Consider the following 20,437-nt stretch of genomic DNA (forward strand, 5'->3'; position numbering starts at 1 on the left):
GGTAAATCTTTGACCCCTTGAAGCCTTTGACAGGCTGGCACTCTAATCTGGGGAAATATCGAATTTCCCCAATTCCAGCGGCCCTCCCCCAGATTCCGAACTAGTCTATCGTGGCTCTAAATGAAGCTAAACTGAAGATCTCCGAGGGAAGTTCTGAGGTAAGATTTGAGTATAAGAAGACCGTGGACGTCTCTCCAAATCAACTTCTTCAGCTCAGCCAGCATCACTCCTTCACAGCCGGTTGCGTCTGCCACTCTTTTCTAACCCAGTTTCACATTCACTCTTTTTGTTTTCTGTTTTACATCCAACTTAATCACACTCTTTTCTGATATCCATCTTTCAAGATGAGATACTCCCTCGGTTTCTCTGGTCTTTTGACCATGGCCTTGAGCTCGACTGGCCTCGCCCAGTCTACTCCTGGACCTACCACCACCGACTTCTCCACCTCTGGTGGAATGAACGTCCCCACCTCGGTCACCTCTCAGCTGCCCATCACCTTCGTCACCACCATGACCACCATGGCCAGACCTACCAAGTCTCCCGTCCCTGGCAAGTGTGAATGCGGCACTGGAACCTGCTTCACTCCCGAGATCTGCAGCATCGAGTGTACCACCATCTACGATGAGTGCTGCGCTATTCCCGGTGCCGATATCGCTATCTGCAAGGAGAAGTACACTGTCTGCCTCGGATACAACCCCTACGAGTCTGTCTTCGTCAAGCCCACCAGCTGCAAGCACGACAAGAGCTACTACATCGAGTACGAGTCCAAGTACACCAGCTCTTACTTCGAGGAGAAGTACGGCCACTACTACTCTTCTTCTTACTCCACCTCTTCTTACGACTCTGGTTACCACGCTGGTTACTACACTGCCGAATACTGCTGCCTCGAGTGCACCACCATCTACGATGAGTGCTGCGCTGTTCCCGGTGCCGATATCGCTATCTGCAAGGAGAAGTACACTGTCTGCCTCGGATACAACCCCTTCATCATCGTCCCCTGGGAGGTGCCTACTGTCTGCAAGCACGAGGAGTCTTACTACAAGGAGTATGAGTCCAAGCACGGCGAGTCTTACTACAACTCCAAGTACGACAAGTCCTACGAGCACTCCGAGGTTGAGGTCGATGTTGAGCAATGCTGCATCGAGTGCACTACTATCTACGATGAGTGCTGTGCCGTCCCTGGTGCCGATATTGCTATCTGCAAGGAGAAGTACACCGTCTGCCTTGGATACAACCCCTTCATTGTTGTCCCTTGGGTGAAGCCTACTGTCTGCAAGCACGGAGACTCTGGCAAGACTGACTACGGCCACAAGGAGGTTGAGGTTACCGTTGAGGAGTGCTGTGTCCAGTGCACTACTGTCTATGATGAGTGCTGTGCCGTCCCTGGTGCCGATATCGCTATCTGCAAGGAGAAGTACACCATCTGCCTCGGCTACAACCCTTGGGATGTTACCCCCTTCGTCAAGCCTACTGTCTGCAAGCACGGTGAGGACTATGGTTCCAAGGGAAACAACAACAAGGGCGGCTCCAGCTCCAGCTCCAGCTCCAGCTCTGAGGAGGAGTGCTGTGTCCAGTGCACTACTGTCTACGATGAGTGCTGCTCCATTGACGGCCACGACATCGAGGTCTGCAAGAAGGAGTACGTCGTCTGCCTTGGCTACAACCCCTGGGACGTTACCCCCTTCGTCAAGCCCACTGTCTGCAAGCACGGCGAGGACTCCGGCTCCAAGGGAAACAACAACGGTGGCTCCAGCTCCAGCTCCAGCAAGTCCGATGACTACTCCAAGACCTCTGGCTCCAAGTCCGACAGCTCCAGCAAGTCCGGCTCCGATGAGGAGTGCGCTGTTGAGTGCACCACTGTCTACAAGGCCTGCTGCGATGCTTCCGGTGCCATCATTGAGACCTGCAAGACTGCCTACACCACCTGCCTCGGCTTCAACCCTTGGGACGTCACTCCCTATGTTGAACCTACCGTTTGCAAGAAGGGTGGCAAGCCTTCTGGTGATGATGTTGTCATCGTATCCGGTGGTGAGCGTGTCCGCCCTGTCCTGGCTCTCCTTGCCATGGGTGCCATTGCTCTCCTCTGTTAGTACTCCCCTTCTATTCACACCAACCCACACTAACGCTCTCACAGAAACGACTAGCGACTATGTCGCCGCATAATCTTCGCTTCGTTCTTCTATTTCCACTCCGTTGCTCTGGGGCACCCGCACCTTACCTTCTTACTTTCTCAGTGGGCTGCCTGTTTCTGTGCAGTGGATGCTTAACATTCTTATCGTTTGATGATCTTATGGTTTTATGGGTGTTGCCGCATACTCGGCCTAAAATAGTGCACGATAGACACGTACGTAATATCGACGACTGGATGGAGATTCTCTGGATGGCGGTCCTGGGCTCTTGGGGGCGATTACATGTATTCCATAGTCTACTTTAGACTCTGTGTCCAGAGATCAATTCACTTACTTCTCTGTCAACTGTTTATCTCGACCGTGAGCTTACGTGGTTTGCATTCCATTTTTATTTGAGTTTCGTATTGTAGTAACATCCCCGGTGTTCAAATTGTGTTCAATGCGACGTTGTAAACGGCAGTTACGGCACTTGATTTTGACCTTGAGCATGGACGTTGGCCTTCATTTGCAAGTATCCACTAGCTAGTGGAGGAAATGAAGGGCTCTGCAGGTGCGTGAAACGCGTGTACCCCGGATTTTCTCATCTGCGGGATGAAAACATGGCAAATGATTAATCCACCAAACGAAGCAGCTCAAAGTGCATCTAGATCTGGCCACAATCCGATCGAAATGGGCTGCTACACTTGTTCAAGTTAGTCACTTTGGGGGCATGGCAATCGACTTGAAACGGCTGAAACCAACAGCGGAAGCTTACGCTCCGGACAAACCGGATCATCCTTGACAAGGGACCTCGTGTTTTTAATGAGCAAATTATTCTCCACCAATCACAAGAAACTCCCTTGAGCTGTGTCTGGAGTATAGAGTTGGAGTTATATGACGATGTACTAAGAGATGAAGTTAAAAATGCTACATAAATACTGAGACTCTTGACGTTTTGTTGTTGGTTCCATCTCTCATCGTTGGCTTGTTTCGATTATCCTGATCTACATCACCATGAAGTTCCTCACAACATTGAGTTTCGTCACAGCGGCGTTCGCTGCTAGTCGAACGACTGCGCCCTCTGGATGTATAACTGTCAAGAAGTCACCCGGAAGCGGTCAGTTCGGCACCGTTCAAGCTGCAGTCGACTCTCTCTCGACTACAGCATCTGGAAAGCAATGCATCTTCATTGACCAGGGTACCTACAACGAGCAGGTCCTTGTTCCTAGTCGCAGCGCTCAACTGTCTATCTACGGATACACTACCGACACTAGCGGATACAGCGGCAACAAGGTCACCATCACAGCGAAGAAGAGCCAGGCTGACGGCCTCAACAACGATGGCACTGCTACTCTTCGTGTCAAGGCTGCCAACTTCAAGCTTTACAACGTCAATGTTGCCAACACTTATGGAAAGGGCAGCCAGGCTGTTGCTCTGAGCGCCTATGCCGACAGCGGATACTAGTATGTCAACTGGCAACCCTACATGGATTATTACTGACTAGCTGCAGCGGCGTTGCTCTTACTGGATTCCAGGATACTCTTCTTGCCCAGCAGGGCTACCAGCTGTACTCTAAATGTCTTATTCAGGGTGCTACTGACTTCATCTTCGGCCAGACTGCTTCCGCCTGGTTCGAGAAGATCGACCTTCGAGTTGTCGCCGCCTCAGTTGGCTACATCACTGGTATGCTATTCATCCCCAAGTATCAAGCACAATTACTAACTCCAAGCAGCCAACGGCCGTGACTCTGACTCCAACATGTCTTACTACGTCTTCAACAACTGCAACATTGCCGCAGCTGCCGGCAACACCGTCGCCAACGGTGCTTACTACCTTGGTCGACCTTGGCGCCAGTATGCCCGTGTTGTCTTCCAGAAGACTAACATGACCTCTGTCATCAACTCCAAGGGCTGGTCTATCTGGAACACTGGTGAGGAGAACACTGCCCACGTCTTGTTTGGAGAGTATGGCAACACTGGTGCTGGTTCTCAGGGTCAGCGTGCCTCTTTCGCTACCAACCTCTCCTCTGCAGTTTCTATCTCTACTGTTCTCTCCGGAAACTACGCTTCCAAGGGCTTCTACGATGCTTCTTACATGTAGAGCATGCAAAAAGAGAAAGCTAAAGTTATAATGATGGTTGCTGAGTTGACATACATATGACTCATGGCCACCTACCATTCGAAGTACATATTGGAGCATTTGAGTCAATATTATTGATAGACTAAATACATGTGCCACGTTATCAATTGCTCATTTCCTGTGGTTATCTATTGTCGCTTCCTTCCTGGACTGCTTTCAAAAGTGCTAGTAGCCTTCTTGGCCTATTACTGAGAAACTGTAGAGAAACAAGGTTATGAGGTACCCAATCATTTTGGCATAATTGTATTGGCTTATATAATCTATTCGTCACATATGCGCTTTGAGAGATACCAGGCAGTTATATAATGACCGTTTCGAAAGGCTAGGCAGGATCCGTGGAGATAGACAGACAGACAGACTAAAATTTCTGAAATTAGATACCAAATTCATTGATACAGTGTTGAGTAGATGGCCGAGAAGTGCTATCAGTCAGACAAAACGTTGTAACCTGGGCCAAAGGAATAATGAAGAACATATACTAAACTACTAAGGCAAAGCGACCTGCTTAACTCACCAAGTGCACTTGGTCGAAGTGTAGACATAAGTCCAACATGTCTGACAGATGTTCTCCCAACAGCCCGAAGGGCCACCGCAGGTGCCAGATGACTGCTTTGTCAGTTTGAAACATTTTCGTGTGCCACCAGAGTACACAACATGCGCCCTTTCTCTGTCTGAGTCGATACAAATTTGTTTGATCCAATCATACTTGGTTTTCCTGCAACCGTCATCGAAAGCGCCTAGGTTGTAATGCTTGCCGTCGTCGCCATAGTAGACAGACGAATAAACACGAATGGGTGCGGCCCCAGTTGTAACGTAGGTCTCAATTCGAGCTCCATCAGCGGCGCCTAGCAAGGAAAGTGCGAGTGTTGCAGTTGGGAGAGTGAGCTTCATTGTGGCTGCGGGACTTGGTCGGTCATGGTTAATATTGTGCAAAATTTAAGATCAGTTTACTTACGAATGAGTTTAAAAAGTTTTAAAACGTTGTAATAGTATAGACCAAGGAGGATTGTGTAAGCCGCTGAGGATCCATGGAGAAAATTCGTGGAGGAATCACTTACTTTATATAGGAAATCTCTCTCTGTCTAAACTAACTGCAGCTCCAAGAGCAGTCCAATAACATCTTCGTCGAATAAATCCCTCACATGTACTGTAAATTTTCGGGATGTCGGTAACCTCTTCATTAGGATACTAGATCATGCATCTCATGATGTTGGGCCCGGTGGACGGCCTGAAATGCGAGCATATTTGGCAGTTCTGACTGTGATTACTCGGAACGTCGACACAAAATCGAAGAAAATCGTCGTTCTCGACTCAGGCTCTGCGGCACGGTATCAGGTCATAAACCGGATTGGTAACCACTGCGGTGGTATTGAACATGATGTGCAGGCATCAATGCACTGCTCTGGTCAATCCGACGACTAGAAGATATTTGTCTTCCCATGTGCCCAACATTCGCCAATTCTACGTTTCCGCCCTCTGAAACAAAGAGGAGAGCCTGGAGGAAATGTCATGAATGACTCCAGAAGAGTGTGAACCGTCATTTACTAGTGGACGTTGATGTAGGGCAAGCAACTAGGTGCTCAAGATATAATCACTGTTCGTCTTTTTTTCCCTTTCAAATCGAGGTTTGTATCCTTCTGGAGCAAGAGGAAGATTTGCCACTAGGTCAAGAAATGGGCTTCGATTGAATGGTGAGCTCAAAGAGTCACCATGACCTGATGATTCTGTCGTTGGTTGTTGGTTGTTGGTTGTTGGTTGTTGGTTCTGTCTGTTGTACGAGGTCATCTGATCATGGGTGCAAGGATAAATGTATGTTGGCTCAGCTAAAACTCCAGACTAGGTTACTGCCTAAACAGATTTGTGCATCTGGACCTTAACCAGCGCATTTATCCTGTAATTATCCGGTGGGGCTGTCATAGCTGAGCAGGACCCTGATGCTCGCTTATAATAATATCATAGTGACAGCTGCAGTGCCCTGGCTTTTGCATCCTTCGCCGTCGTCGCCTTCTTTTTCTTCTTTTCCTATACAAACAGCTATCACTCCGAGATCCCTTCTTGCATCTTTTCTTCCAAAGCTGTACCCATTCTCTCTCGACTACACAAAGCTATTAGAAAGTCAAACATAACAAGACACCTGTTGTGAGATCATGGACACATCATCGTTCACAAGTACCATTTACCTCGTATGAAACGCGGATGTCAGCTCCCGGCTGAGCATTCTGCAATTTCTTCTTTTGGTGGCAGCCCATACGCTCTGAAGCTTCAAACAAAGGGAAGGATATTACTAGCTATGCCAGAAGGGTCTTCTCAATGACCCGTTACCAGTAGCAACCGCTTAAGCTCTATTGATCATAATGCAGGAAAGAAGGTGTCACAGGTAGGCCTGAAACTATAAGCATTGCTCCCATCGAATTTATTAAAGCTAATTAATCGGAGCATACAACTTGTTGACAGCCTACTCATATCCTACTCCATCCAATCTGAACCTCAATTGCTATAGAAGGACTGCGATGATTTGCAAATTATGACAACATTGGTTGCCAAAAAGAAGAAGTGTCTAGCATTTAAGCCTTGCTAGGGTCGGCAACGGCAGGCTCAATGTGGACAATATTGGCATGGGCATCAGCCTCGAAGAGCTTCTTCTGTGTGGATGTCTTGACGGGGTTGTCAGACGAGAAGATGTGGTCAAGCTCCTCAAGAGTGCGGTTCTTGGTCTCAGGGACGAGGAAGTAAAGGATGACGGACTGGCAAACACACCAGATGCAGAAAACAATGTAAGTCTTCCACGCGATGTTCTTCAGAGCAACGGGAATACCGAACTGCATGACAAGCATAGCAGCGTTGGTGAAGAGAGAGCTGAAGGCCATACCCTTGGCTCGGATCTCGTAGCTGAGGACCTCAACGGGGTAGAGGGCCTGGAGAGGAGTCCAGCCAACAGAGTAGAAGATCTGGAAGAGGTAAACCCAGGCCAGAATAGCCTTGCTAACAGGGGGAGTGACAGCGTCGGTTTGGGTCTTGTCGTCGAGATCGGTGATGTTGGCGATAGAGGCAGGGACAGTGACACCGACCCAGCAAAGAGCGCAAACAAGGTTGACAACGAGAAGCATGGGGCGGCGACCGACAGTGTCAGTAAGACCAGCACCGATAGCGGCGAAGACAATCTGGACAGCGTTCATGCCCAAGGCGACCTTGGTCTGAGTCCTTCCCTCCTTGATACCGGCGGTGTCGAGGAAAGCACTGAGATAATAGGAGACGATACTGTTGCCAGCCCACTGGCCGAAGAGAGAGACGAGACAGTTGCAGGTGAGACGGTAGATGGAGGCCTTGTTGCGGAAAAGAGCACGGTAGTCCCACCATCGCTTGTCGCTACCGTCCATCTCAAGATGTTCCTCGTACTCATGAAGCTGGAGCTTGACCCATTCACTATCAGGGTTTCCACGGCCGTGGAGCTTGACGAGGTTCTCGGTGGCAAGCTCCTTCTTTCCGCGAGTGTACAACCATCGAGGCGACTCAGGAAGCAGCATGGCGCAAAAGAAGATGGTGCAAGGGAACATGAGCTGGAGACAGACAGAGATCATCCAAGAGGTGTTAGTTCCCTCGTACGTCCAACCTCCGAGAGCAGCACTGCTAGCAACAAGAGCACCAACAGGCCACATGACGTTGTAGAGACCAGTGATGATACCACGGTGAGCAGGGTGAGAGACCTCGACGACGTAAGTTGGGCCAGCAGCGGCGGCGATTGAGACACCGAAACCGAGGAAGAAACGGCCAGCCATGAACTGATCGACACTGGCGGTCTTGATACAGGCGATCTGGATAATGACACCGATGATGATGATGAAAGAGCCAATGGTCATGCCGACACGACGTCCCCAAGTATCAATAGCAGGACCGACGGCAGGAATGGCGACGACGGAACCAATCTGGTACATGGAAGTGACGATACCTGGAGAGAGACAGTGTCAGTTTTGAAACCTCACAGCGGATCCAATTCGACGAGACGTACCAGCTCCGATACCCTTGTTATCGACATCGAAGAACTTCTTAAAGTCCTCGTTGGAGAGAAGAGTTCCGAAAAGCGAACCGTCGTAACCGTTGGCGGTAGAACAGCAGAAGGCGACCATGCTGGCGAAGATGAGGATGGGAGCGGCGATCTTAGGCGGGGGCTCCTTGATCAAGGCCTGTTGGAAGGCCTCATCACCAATGGCAGTCTTGACGATGGCGACCTCGTGCTTCGGCTACCGAAAGAAGTCAGTACTTGCTCAATTGCACTACTGAGCAGAGAAAGACGCACGTTCTTCTCATCATGCCTATCGCTGTGGATGGATTCAGATCCCATGTTGATGTTTCAGCGCCGACGCTGTGGATTATCTTTCTGGGTGGTTTGTTGATTGATGATTGAGATGGGTCTGAGCAGGAAACAAGACTCTGGGATCCAAGATGGACCAAGGGAATATATATTAAAATTCGAGATGCTGGGGATGGTGGTGTTCGTCTGCGTCGCAAATTGAGTCCGTCCGTGTGCCTGCCAACTGCTACACAATGGAACACGGTCTGCAGATCCGATACAACCCACAAAGATCTGAAAGGGCTGGTAAGTCTGTTTGTCCAGGGCCACGGATCGACGGTCAACCTTCCGAGAGCTGAATCAAGTGCTACACTCTTACGGCCTAGACTGATCTGACCAGAACGGCCAAGTCCTATCCCTGAACGAGAAATTCACGTGGGATGGGGAAGCGAGAATTCGGTATTGACGCACCAAGAGTCTGATTCGTTATCCGACAATGCAGTCATGTGCGTTGGACGCTGGATTCAGGTGTGCCAGCGGCGCTTAACAGTCGCTCGTTCGATGAGTAGTGATCGTGCTTCTGTCGGCTCCGTGGTCCGCCATGCATCTAACGTGCTGTGGCTTCCCTGGAATCTGGTCGGCTCACTTTGCGGGCAGCCGAGATGGCTCTTACGATTCCCCGTGGAGAGGGATGCGGGTTAGACGCGGAGGCCAAAATTACTGTTCCCTCGTGCTGGTTCTGTTTAAGGTAAGGAGGAACTCTCTGTGTTGGCCGGCCCGGGATCCCGTTGAGTGATTGGTCGAGATCCTTGCTGCTGAAAGTGGACAAAAGTTCCAGACCGTGAGACTATTATGAATAGGATGAAGATTACGGGAATGCACGACGTCTTTTATTGCCGTTAGAGTTTATTATCAAGATTTACGTATATTCTGAAGGGTTTATGCCCCAGATGATAACCTTTTCTCCACAACTTTATCGACTTTGATCTTGGTGACCTTCGATCTCACGATAAAGTAGGTCAAAGCAGGGCTTATTTCACAAGCCTTCATGGTTAAGACAAGCTTACTCCCCCGCATTCCACACGACCAATTCTCCACGAATAACAGTCTCGTTTACGGCCCGATTCCTCCGACCCCATGGCACTTGGATCCCAAATAAGAAAAGACACATGCGGAAAAGCGGGATTACAACCCCCCTCAATGATCTGGGGTAAGCTTTTCTCTTCCTCAGTCACAGGTGCCGAATCGGCGCATGTTTACCAATGAACGAATAAATCGACGGAACCCGAAGACCAGCTTGCCGGCGCTCAATAAGGCTACCCTCCGAAATCGTTTGACAGATCATGGCGGCAGCGCCTTTGACAAGCAGCGGTAACGGTTTTCCACCACGGGTCGTTAATCGGCTTCATGGGATGACATTCCGAATTTTCACCTGAGGATACTGCTCTCTTCATACAGCGTGACTGACAGCGGCCGGTCCGCACCAAAAAGAGGTCATTTCGTGGGTTAGGGTTGATGACTGACCCAGAACAACGGCTGCCCACGCCGCCCAGAGGCTGGGCCGATATCCCGTCAAGGATGCCTCTCTTGGCCTGCTTGACCGATTCTAGATTATGAATAGACTATTTCCAAGCATCAGATTTGTGTCTTTGGGGGCTCGTGAAGATCTCTGTTGGGCAACCTTGTTACCATTCCGCAGTTTATCTTATCATTCCGTGATGTGACTGGGCTCCTGGGGGTTAAGGTTCTGTTCCGACTGTGCCTCAGGTTGATCCCGAACTTGTCAAAATAGCGAAATTTGTACAATCTCGGTGCTTGCCGAAGCATTCGAGACTTCAGCCAAAATCATGTCAATCTCGTGTCAATCTCCAGTTCCAAGACTATCATATCTCAACTTCTCGGAATTTCAGACAAAGAAACTGTTCATCGCAATGGTTCATTCGTGGTTGCAAGTCTCGTGATGCTCCTGATGATGAATTGCTTTGGTGAAAGGCTAACGAAGCTCACTGGACAGCAACGCAGCAATATCAAGACATCAGCTACTCGGCAGGAGCTTAACTAAAGCCAAGTGAAGGCTTGCCGACATAGCCGCGTAGATCTCCAAGTGGCCTTTCTCAAATGAGTATAAATACAACGATCTATTCTCGTAATGGTGTGGAAGAGCTTGCAGGACTTGGGAGCATGCACGCATGGGCTGGGCCTCCCTGGGGTAGGATCTTGGCGCCCAGCGTCTGGCAAGGCCGACTTTCCGCTACTTTGTATTTCCAATGAACGGCAGTCGATGACCTGAAAGGCTTCCCCGAGACGATCGCAACGTCTTTGGGTGGATGCACGGGGCGGTGATCCTGGGGCTCGAACTCTGATGTCTGGTGGCTTGACCGTAAGACCACTTGCTCGATCAAGGGCCTAGACTGAAACCGTTCTGCTGGCTTTGTTTCGTGGCCAAAAGGGTCCTTTCGGCGCAAAATGTATCACATGAGCTGTTCAATAGACTCGTTCATGATGCTACTCTGCTTAATGCCAAGCCATGTGTCAAAGCGTCTTAGTATTCGGAACCAATTGTCTGTTGTCCAGTCTAGCAAGGGCAGTGTAAGGCTTTCGCCTTCACCGTTCCAATTTCTGCGAGCCCTCCGATGTACAGCTGAAGTAGCTATAGTGACCACTTGGTGCGATAGAGTAACAACTTTTGTAGAAGAATTGGAAGTCCAACAATAAATGGTTATGCTTGTATGATACTCAGACATCAATAAGAATTAATCAAGAGCCAGGACATCATATATCGGAAACTCTTTACATGTATCACCGAGATAGATGTGCACGGTTCAGGTGCCACAGGAAAAATTGATCTTTCGGAAGTGGTTGTTCTAATGAGAGCTTTGGAAGTGTTATGACGCTAACAGATAAAATTGCAATTGGCACAGTCATGAGCACTATCTGTTAACGCACAAGCTCAACAGTCATGATTATCGGCATTTTCGACGCCGAATAAACATAATCAATATTAAAAGACCTCCTGCATTTCTCTCTTCGTACTTACTATTACGTCGAAAGATTTGTTGGAATATTATTGAATGTAAAGTGTTGTTCAGGGTAAGTTATCCTTGTCGCTTACAATAGAGCAGCATATCGATAAGATAAGATAACGATAGCCCTTTTCGGTCTCAGAAGCCAACACAGTCATCCATACATTGATTGACTGGGGTCCTGATGACAGCCAAGTCTTCAAATGATGTCCAGGAATCCACTTGCCGCCTTTCGATCGCTTGACTGAAAGCCCTGATAAAAGCACTTTGACCATTATTTGCTTGACTCATGAAATACAATATTTGCGTGCAAGTTTCTTGTCTGTTAGACAAGGTGACATGATAAGATAAGGCATGACGCGAAAAGGTCGCGTCGCGCTTCACGTATTGTAATAAATGCTTCTTATTGGTTAGAGCAAACGTGTCCCCTGGGCTCTGCTGGGCTCGAGCAGATACGGTTAGGGTTGGACAAACCATCAGGAGAAGCAGCAGGCGACTTGACAGAGGCCTCTACCGTCACTCATTCGACAGTCGGAAAGCGCAAAAAGTGATACGTAGTCATTTAAGTGAATGGTTCCAGTTACCAGGGCCTTCGTAGGGCTGTGCATCCTCGACTGTCGATCAAGTGCCGAGTGACAAACTTTAGAGTCTGCAGGACAGCAGCAAATATCCTTATTCTGATCCTAGACTTTATTGAACTTGTTCGCGAATGAGAATGGCTTTCCCATGTGTTGCCTGTCGACTGCTGCGAATCGTCGTCTGACTTACTCGATTTGGTGGCTATTTCGACGCTACCGGCCGAGCATCACGGGAATCGGCAAATCCGATCATTAGTCCAACACTAACCATCTGAATGCTCAACCATACTGTTGAGAGCGTCTTAGTCGATTGAAAGTATGTCGATAGACTTACTGATTTTGGCACTTGAATAGATATTGAGGATATTCAATCTTCATCCATGTATATATATGTCTAGATCTTGACTACTTTCACGACGATACCAGAATATTTCATTTTACTCCTAATTCCAAGATCACTTACAACAAACGCATTATGGGTATTCTGAGAGACACGATCGGCTCAGCCATAGAAGCTGCAGCAGAGAGTAGCCAGAAAAAGAACTCCACTTATAATTCAAGGCAAATGCCACCAACACGACGAAATCTGTCGCCTTATGACGCATCTCCATCCTCGTCTCAAGCAGGGCAGCCACGCACAAGACAAAATTACAACCAGAAGTCGAAGGATCAGTCGTTTGAGATAGAGACTTTCCCTGCTCGAGATGGCTTCAACAGCCAACAACAGCCTGGATATTGTTATAACGACGAACCGCCTTCATATTCCTTGCATGCCTACGATGCACCCTCACGCAGTCGACCTAGAAGCAGCCAGATACCTCCACGAATCAATATCTATCAACAGCCTTCATATAACTACTCTTCCCCTGAAACCATGTCTACGAACACACGATACCCCTATGACCAACCTTCCTTCCAAAACACCGACTTTCGACCGCTCATCCTCCCTCAGATTGCCTTTGGAGCAGGAGAGCCCTTCTTACGAGGCTATAGCTCTGAAATCAGCAGATATGGAATCTCGCGCGATCAATTCCTTCGGGTCGTGGATGAGATCAATGTCGCCCGTACGCCCAACCGGGAAGCACAATTATTCCAAAAGGGTGCTAACATTGCTGGGTGGTTCGTGTAAGTTGACTTCATCCAACTTCTGCGGCTTTGTAGACTGATAGATTTCTCGGTTAGACCCGGCGCTGCCAGTATTGGGCTTATTGCAGGTCAAGTCGGCGTTGGTGTTGCTACAGCGTTCGGCCATGCATCAATACTTTCCAAGGCATTATCAAATGCCAACATGGAACTATTCACATCCAATGGACTTGAGATATGGTGAGCATCGCTTCAATACCGAAAAGCTTATGCTAAAGTAGCTCCAGTATTGTCATGGCCCAAGACCTCAACATGGAACTGGGCATCTCGTCTTATGAACTACGTGACATGCCGTATAACATGTCGCCAGTCGATAGGTTGAACGCTTATGGACCACGAGTTGCCTTTGTGAACGAGATCCTACCAGATCGACCAGACATGGGCCGACAAGATCCTCTTGCCATGGCTGGTCGAGCACTCAACAAAAGGTCGAATAAGAGGAAGGCCCAAGACGCGCAGGAGAAGCTAGACAAAGGCGAGAGGAAGGACAAGGGAACACGACGACTTTTTAAGTCATATGATGACATTGAGTGGGTGAGTGACTATTGCGGCTGCGATATGTCAAGGGGATTACTGACCTTTTCTTTTAGCTTGTGGTGAAGCTAGCACTTCCTATGGGTGCTGGACAATTGTATTGAGTGGGTGAAACGAAGGGCATCAGGCTGGAATCGCTGAAGGTTGTATTTTGAAGCGAATTGCGCGTTCATTTAGAATAGAGTGAGCAATATAATGGAAGTCAGAATCCAAGGAAAAGTCCAGTCTTGTGTAACAAATCCTTTCTAGCGAGACTGTTCTCAATTGTACTCGAGACAGTCATCAACTAGAGTCTGTTCAGAACTGAGCAAAATCTTACCAAAGCATCATTGGTGTCGCTAGGCTATGTGCCGCCCTGTCTGTTCAGAACATCTTGATGATGATGACCTTATTCTTGTTACTCGAATCTAGCAAGACACGCCCCAAACTGGCAGCAAACAGCTTGTTTCCGATTCTAGCTGCTAATTCAAGGATCGTGGCCTTTCCCCGGCATTCCTTACTATTTTGGCCCCACCATGAAGGTTACAACTGTAGCTGTCAGACGGCATAAAATTCGAGACAGCCGTATTCACAACCGACCCAACCAGAGCCCGTAACGAAGAGGAGAAGCAGAAAGTGATGCGGCCTGATGAGAACCTATGCGTCATATCATATGTCAACTGAACTTATAGCCAAGATACCCAAAACGATGGAGCCAAGCCATCCCGTATAAGCACTACGTCAATTTCAGTTATGTCTTTCTACGACAAGACTTTACCCAAGGAAGTCAACTTGAGTTGAATCCACGGAATATACAGAACCTTCATTGGAACCTAGTCCCCCAAGATTATTTTCGCAAGGGTTTTCGCATCTTGAGTTACATTGACATGAATTCTCTGACGATCTTTCACAGTTGAAGGCGCAATATGCGTAGAGAAGAGCATCGCAGCGGCTTTGAAACCTTGGCATTACCTGATTGCATGAAAATTTCTATCAAATACGATCGGGCGTGTATGGAATCACGTTGGCATGAAAAGTCTATAAAGAGGGACGCTTCTCTTTCCTTCCAAGGACCCTTCTCAACAACAGCAAACCTTCAACTCTCCGATCTCAATTGCATTATCGGAACAACAAGACTTAACACCATGAAGTTCTCAAGCATCTTCATCACCGCAGCCGTTTTCGTTGGTGCTATCTCCGCTGCCGCCGTTCCCGATACAAACATCCGTAAGCTCACTAACTACTCAACCAACACCATACATGGTTCACTTGTTGACTACGATATAGCTGGTATTGACCTCAACAAGCGATCTTGTAACGAAGAGCAGTTTAGGCAGTGTACTCGCAACTGCCCTACCGGAACTGGCGGGGGTCCCATTGGATGCCCTATTGGCAAGTCACAGTTTGGTATACCAGTGTAGGGCATAAGCTAACACTACTGACCAATAGGATGTTGCATTGCGTCAGGCTGCTGCTAAGCACGTCGGTGTACACTTGAGGATCCAGGCGTCATCAAGTGCCTGGGGAACTGAGAGAGAAGGGATCTTGCATATATCAAACTACGGCCAACAGTCTTTACCTATCGCAAGAAGTATCCATGAATACTGAGAGGAGATATTAAATACATGCTGCAATTGTGTCACATGTGTACACTTCACAATGCTTGGACATTGTGATTCTGTTTGTTGTTACTGTTCTGTTTCGGATGAGAAGTCCGCTTGCCAGGCAGTACCCTCCTGAAATGCATCTTGTCACTCATTTGATTCGTCCCGGCGTATAATAGTGCGGAGGCAATGATGTCGACTGGTTGTCTTAGCTGTTCAATGTCTCGAATTAGCGTAACGAATGCGAACCTGAGCTAGGTAATCCGAATAATACATCGAAACACGTGCCGGATACAGTAGGCCTTCCGATATAGCGGGACTTTCACTAGTAAGCTGACGGTCCGCAGTCGTCGATCTCTCCATGTCGCCATGCCTGTATGGTGACAGAAAGAGAAAGCTCTTGAAGTACTTCAAAGAAGCTTGGTATATGAGAATTAAGAATGTGTATAAAATCGTCGAGCCGCTGCATGATCGACTTTCTTTCCTTCTGTATCAAAACTCACTTTTCATCAAACACCTATAGCTTTCCTACAACAGAAAATTATCGACATGAAGTTGAACAACGCCGCCCTGTTTGTCTTTCTGACAACCCTCCAAACAGTACGTCAGGTATTCATTGAAGTTGAAATATGTATACTAATTATACTTCTGAACAGCATCTTGCAAATGCACTTCCATCAGAGGTAAACTTGGGCCGCAGACACGACTCGAAGAACGATACCATGCTACAGATCATTCCAGACGTTGACTTCAACTTCAACGTCATGGCGACCTTGGCTACAGCTCCTTACCAAGGAGCGGATATTGGAGAGATTCTCGTCGCTGCAAGTCAGATCAAGACAGGCGATTTCGAAAGCTACTATCAAGCGTACTACGATCTTGCGACTCGAGTTCACGGCCAGGCAGAAGCGATCGATTGCAAGAAGCATCCGGTTTCTGCGCGAAATGCGTTCTTCAGGGCCTCGACCTACTATCGCTCTGCTGATGCATTCTTGCACGGGAACTGGAGTGATCCTAGGATCATGTCGCTTTGGAAGCAGCAAGCTGACGCTTTCGACCAAGCAATGCAACTCCTGCCCGTTCCAGGAAAGCGTATCGAGATGGAGGCTGATAACTTCACTGTCCCTGCTATCTTCTTCAAGACTGACAAACCTGGTCGTCGCCCTACTGTCATCCTGGGTACAGGATATGATGGGTCCATGGAAGACCTGTATCATACGATGGGCGAGGCTTTGCTGCAGCGAGGCATGAATGCTATTGTGTATGAGGGACCAGGTCAGCCAACCGTTCGCCGGTACCAAGACCTTGGCTTCATCCCGGAGTGGGAAAGAGTAGTCACACCAATTGTTGATTATGCGCTTTCTCGAGATGATGTCGACGGTAGTAAGCTTGCCCTAATGGGATTCTCGTTTGGCGGAGTCCTTGCGCCTCGTGCCGCAGCCTTTGAGCACCGTCTCTCTGCAGTGATCGCCCTCGACGGGATCTTCGATTTCGGCCAAGCAATGTTCAAGCAATTTGGACCGGACATCACTGAGCTATTCAAAGCTGGCAAGAAGAAGGAGGTTGATGAAGAGGTCGCTCTGGTGCAGAACAACGCAAGCATGCCTTCGAATCTGCGATGGGGCATCGATCAGGGAGAGTGGTCATTCAAGACTCATTCTGCCTATACGTTACTGCAAAAGTCGGAGCGATTCACTTTGAAGGGTATCGTGGATAAGATCAAGGCGCCTGTTTTTGTAGGAGATGGTCAGAATGATATGTTCTTCCCTGGACAGGCGAAGGAGTTAACGAAGCAGCTTGGAAGTCGGGCAACGTATCACCTCTTTGAGACGGCTTCGGGGGCCGGTCTTCATTGTCAGGTCGGTGGTTACGTGTTGATGAATCAGGTTTCGCTTGATTGGCTTGATGATGTTTTTGCGAATCAAACCATGCACAAATGAGTGTCGAACATCTGCAGCGATGGACTAAATGATGCTCCACCCGCTGTGCATAGCCACTTTGAGGGACCATTAGACTAGTGTAACTGACTCCGATTTCGCTTTCTACTCATTGACAATGGAATGAAGTTGCTTTGACTGTGAATACAGTGGAGATGATTGGTGTTGTCTGGTTGAATATCAGAGAATTGCCGGCACTCGGCAGAGCCTTGGGGTGAGATGACGCAAGGATCAAATGGCTTAGCGAAGGCCTCCAGTGGCATTTGGCTTCTGATAGGTGCCGAGTACCCGTGCTTATCACTAAACGGCCTAACGTTATGCCAAATATTGAACTTATCCTAATCTGGTGGGCATTTCGACGCTAATGTAGCAGATCCAAGAATCACCAAATACTTCAATATTTCGTCGAAACATTCGCCTTTTTCAACACATCCATCCATCACTGAATCCGTCGTCTAACCCCAAGACTTGCCAACAAGTACCAGATTTACCGAGTGGACTAACCCGAAAAGCGTTCACCAGCCAATAAGAGACCGGTTATCTGAGATCGGGATCATGGTTTTCTCCGGCAAACCTTCACGAGCCTGCGAACCCTGTCGAGAGAAACGGAGAAAGGTATGGGCGGTATGCACGTTTTCTTACTAAGGATCTAACCATGGCACAGTGTGATCTAAAGAAGCCTTCCTGTTCAACATGTATACGGATGAAGATTTCTTGTTTTGGATATCGAGACGTTCACTCGGTCAAGATCAAGGATCAAACCTCTGCTGTGATACGGAGAGCGCAGCGCCAGAGATGTGTGGACGCAAAATCAGCCTCCGAATCCAGCAGTCCTTTTGGCGATTACAGCTCTCCAGAGCATTCTAGTCAGCATTATGATATGGAGGTAGACTGTCTCCGAATCTCAAGTCCTCCCGAAGAACTTGCACTTGGGTACTTCCTGTTCGTCTTCACACGATCTGGTCCATTCACATACCTCCATGAACACACAACTACTCTAGCCATCGACGATGACATAATACAGGCCATCCACGCCCCGGCTCTTGCATCCCTGGCTCTCGAACATCGGCGAGGCGACCTACTGCGAGCAGCGCGTTACCACTATTCCAAAGCCTTGACTCGGACAAACCAAGATCTAAGCGATCCCCGAGTAGCCATCCTCGACAAGACCCTTCTCCGTGTACTGTTGCTCTCAACCTTTGAGGGATTGGTGTTCGAAGGCCGAGGCTCAACGAGGAACTGGGAACTCCACGTGCAAGGTTCATTAAGACTCTTGGTAATGCGAGGAAGGCAACAGTTCCAGACTGAAATCGGGCGCAGACTGTTCCACCATACCGCCATCAATGTGCTGACAAATTGCATAATGCGATCAAGTCCGATAGCAGACGATTTCTTGCGACTATACGAGTACGCTACTTCCGGCCAGTCGGGACTCGATGAAGCCAGGACTCGCATGATCGGATTCGTCTGTCAGTTCGCCAGAATGTCTGATGCCAGAAAAGGCATGTTGGCGACGGACTTTGTGAGGGAGTGCATGGAGCTTGACAAAAAAGCTGCCGAGTTTACCGATGTATTTTTCAAAGACTTGCCGTATGAAGTCGTCGATATCACCTCCGAGGAATACCGACAGAATGCTCCTGGCACAGAGATCTGCGCCTACAAGGACACTATTCACAGATACCAGTCTCAACAGTCAACACGTATCTACAATACCGCAAGACTCATGAGATTGACAGTCAAAGAGTGGATATACAGCGTCTTCGATAGGAATCCCCATGGAGTCATCCTCAATGAACCCAACGAAGACGATCCTTTGAGAGCAAGCTGGAACCAGCTTCCCATCAAGGCCGCACTGCAAGCCAGCGATGTAATTGACGACATGCTAGCTAGTGTTCCATACTCACTAGAGCTGTTGAATACACCGTTCCGAACGGCTTCGCGATATGTGGTCTGGCCACTTGCAAACGCTGCAGGATCCGAAGTTTGCCCTCCGCCTGCGAGGCTGTACATCATCGATAGGCTGAAGGAGCTGGCTGTCAAAGCAAACCTTGACCAGGCTATGCAGGCGGCGAATATGTTGGAGGAGAGAGTGCCGTTAGAAGACTGGCAAGTTAGCCTTGATGGTGGATGGTATGTCGGTATGCTAATGACTATTTGACAGGATGCATCTTCTTCATCTCTCGTAATGAGTGGACGACGAGGGATTTCTCCTAAAGGAAACAATAGAAGAATTATAAAGTTACGTGTTGCGGAATCAGCCCACGTGGGCACTCGTGTATATTACAGAGTCAATTTTACAGGGTTCACGAATACTCTGTTGCGAGCCCTTATCAAAGACGTTAGTGCAAGGAATAATTGCGCAATTCGCATCCGCAAGAGGAATGCGTCTAGTTGTAAGCTACCGAGTAATAGCCCTATGGGCTTGGCTCAATGAATGATCTACTAATGTCCTTCGACTCGAGTTGTATCCACTACGGAGCCGCATGTCGGACCCGAGTCAGTGGTTCCGCAGAGTCTATGATACAATGTCAAACTCAAAGAGAGAGGTCATTTAACACTCTTTTTCTATTGGTAGTGTGCATATGAGCAGTGCCCTATGTTATTGACAAAAGTCAGAGATTATCCTTGAGCATATGCTCGTAGAGGTTGGAGTGTTAGAAGCATCAAATGTCCTGCATGACCCAACGGTGCGGTTCGATTAACTCTCCAGGATCTATCCGAGAAAGCCAACTAGCAGGGTAAGAACGCCCTTGAATCGACATATTGTGGCAATTTTCATTATGTGATCGCTAGTCTGTATGGCGAAAAAGCCAGTAGTGGGATAGGTTCATATTAGAAAGTCGAACGCCTTTCATGCACGACAGGTTCTGGAAACCCAGTAACAATCACACATGGTCTTAAAATCTAGAATGGCTCATGTTTACAGACCCACATTGGCAAAGGTTCCCTGCAAACCTAAGATATTGACCCTGTAAGTCACTGGTCATCTTGCCGGCAACCGATTATCGACAGATCCTGCATACATATTTAAGTTCGCTGAAGGACGCCAAGATGATCATTTCCACTTGCTCTCACATTCAGATTTATCTTCTATCAGCATTCTT

General features: G+C 48.3%; 8 protein-coding genes across 8 annotated transcripts; 6 read left to right on the forward strand and 2 right to left on the reverse strand.

The window, feature by feature from the left end:
• Positions 1 to 186: 186 nt before the first annotated feature.
• On the forward strand, positions 187 to 2,474 carry FOBCDRAFT_234370 (uncharacterized protein; the record flags this gene model as incomplete). Its single annotated transcript, XM_059609967.1, has 3 exons — positions 187 to 592; positions 878 to 2,083; positions 2,133 to 2,474. Coding segments are annotated over exons 1-3 (1,455 nt in total), but the record flags the coding sequence as incomplete, so codon positions are not given.
• Positions 2,475 to 3,092: 618 nt separating this feature from the next.
• Positions 3,093 to 4,314, forward strand: FOBCDRAFT_254541 (family 8 carbohydrate esterase). Its single transcript, XM_031193605.3, has 3 exons — positions 3,093 to 3,571; positions 3,619 to 3,791; positions 3,841 to 4,314. Exons 1-3 carry the CDS (start codon positions 3,123 to 3,125, stop codon positions 4,206 to 4,208), a joined length of 990 nt encoding a protein of 329 aa, XP_031030226.2. The 5' UTR covers positions 3,093 to 3,122; the 3' UTR covers positions 4,209 to 4,314.
• Positions 4,315 to 4,757: 443 nt separating this feature from the next.
• On the reverse strand, positions 4,758 to 5,138 carry FOBCDRAFT_282299 (uncharacterized protein; the record flags this gene model as incomplete). Its single annotated transcript, XM_054707829.2, has 1 exon — positions 4,758 to 5,138. One exon carries the CDS (start codon positions 5,136 to 5,138, stop codon positions 4,758 to 4,760), a length of 381 nt encoding a protein of 126 aa, XP_054563804.2.
• Positions 5,139 to 6,604: 1,466 nt separating this feature from the next.
• FOBCDRAFT_193339 (general substrate transporter) lies at positions 6,605 to 8,650 on the reverse strand. The gene is made up of 3 exons (XM_031193607.3): positions 8,542 to 8,650; positions 8,254 to 8,485; positions 6,605 to 8,193 (listed from the first exon to the last, which is right to left on the reverse strand). Exons 1-3 carry the CDS (start codon positions 8,584 to 8,586, stop codon positions 6,812 to 6,814), a joined length of 1,659 nt encoding a protein of 552 aa, XP_031030228.2. The 5' UTR covers positions 8,587 to 8,650; the 3' UTR covers positions 6,605 to 6,811.
• Positions 8,651 to 13,010: 4,360 nt separating this feature from the next.
• Positions 13,011 to 13,917, forward strand: FOBCDRAFT_150324 (uncharacterized protein; the record flags this gene model as incomplete). Its single annotated transcript, XM_059608339.1, has 4 exons — positions 13,011 to 13,261; positions 13,298 to 13,459; positions 13,507 to 13,813; positions 13,870 to 13,917. 4 exons carry the CDS (start codon positions 13,011 to 13,013, stop codon positions 13,915 to 13,917), a joined length of 768 nt encoding a protein of 255 aa, XP_059466386.1.
• A 1,020-nt stretch (positions 13,918 to 14,937) lies between these two features.
• On the forward strand, positions 14,938 to 15,213 carry FOBCDRAFT_282303 (uncharacterized protein; the record flags this gene model as incomplete). Its single annotated transcript, XM_031193610.2, has 2 exons — positions 14,938 to 15,019; positions 15,080 to 15,213. The coding sequence occupies 2 exons, from the start codon at positions 14,938 to 14,940 to the stop codon at positions 15,211 to 15,213; spliced, it is 216 nt and encodes a 71-aa protein (XP_031030231.2).
• Positions 15,214 to 15,842: 629 nt separating this feature from the next.
• On the forward strand, positions 15,843 to 17,436 carry FOBCDRAFT_234375 (Alpha/Beta hydrolase protein). Its single transcript, XM_059609968.1, has one exon. It carries the CDS (start codon positions 16,026 to 16,028, stop codon positions 17,334 to 17,336), a length of 1,311 nt encoding a protein of 436 aa, XP_059468182.1. The 5' UTR covers positions 15,843 to 16,025; the 3' UTR covers positions 17,337 to 17,436.
• A 223-nt stretch (positions 17,437 to 17,659) lies between these two features.
• FOBCDRAFT_193343 (uncharacterized protein) lies at positions 17,660 to 19,941 on the forward strand. The gene is made up of 2 exons (XM_031193614.3): positions 17,660 to 17,948; positions 17,998 to 19,941. Exons 1-2 carry the CDS (start codon positions 17,889 to 17,891, stop codon positions 19,489 to 19,491), a joined length of 1,554 nt encoding a protein of 517 aa, XP_031030235.3. The 5' UTR covers positions 17,660 to 17,888; the 3' UTR covers positions 19,492 to 19,941.
• Positions 19,942 to 20,437: the final 496 nt, after the last annotated feature.

This window comes from Fusarium oxysporum, chromosome XII (genome assembly GCF_013085055.1).
Source record: "Fusarium oxysporum Fo47 chromosome XII, complete sequence".
Classification (NCBI taxonomy): domain Eukaryota; kingdom Fungi; phylum Ascomycota; class Sordariomycetes; order Hypocreales; family Nectriaceae; genus Fusarium; species Fusarium oxysporum.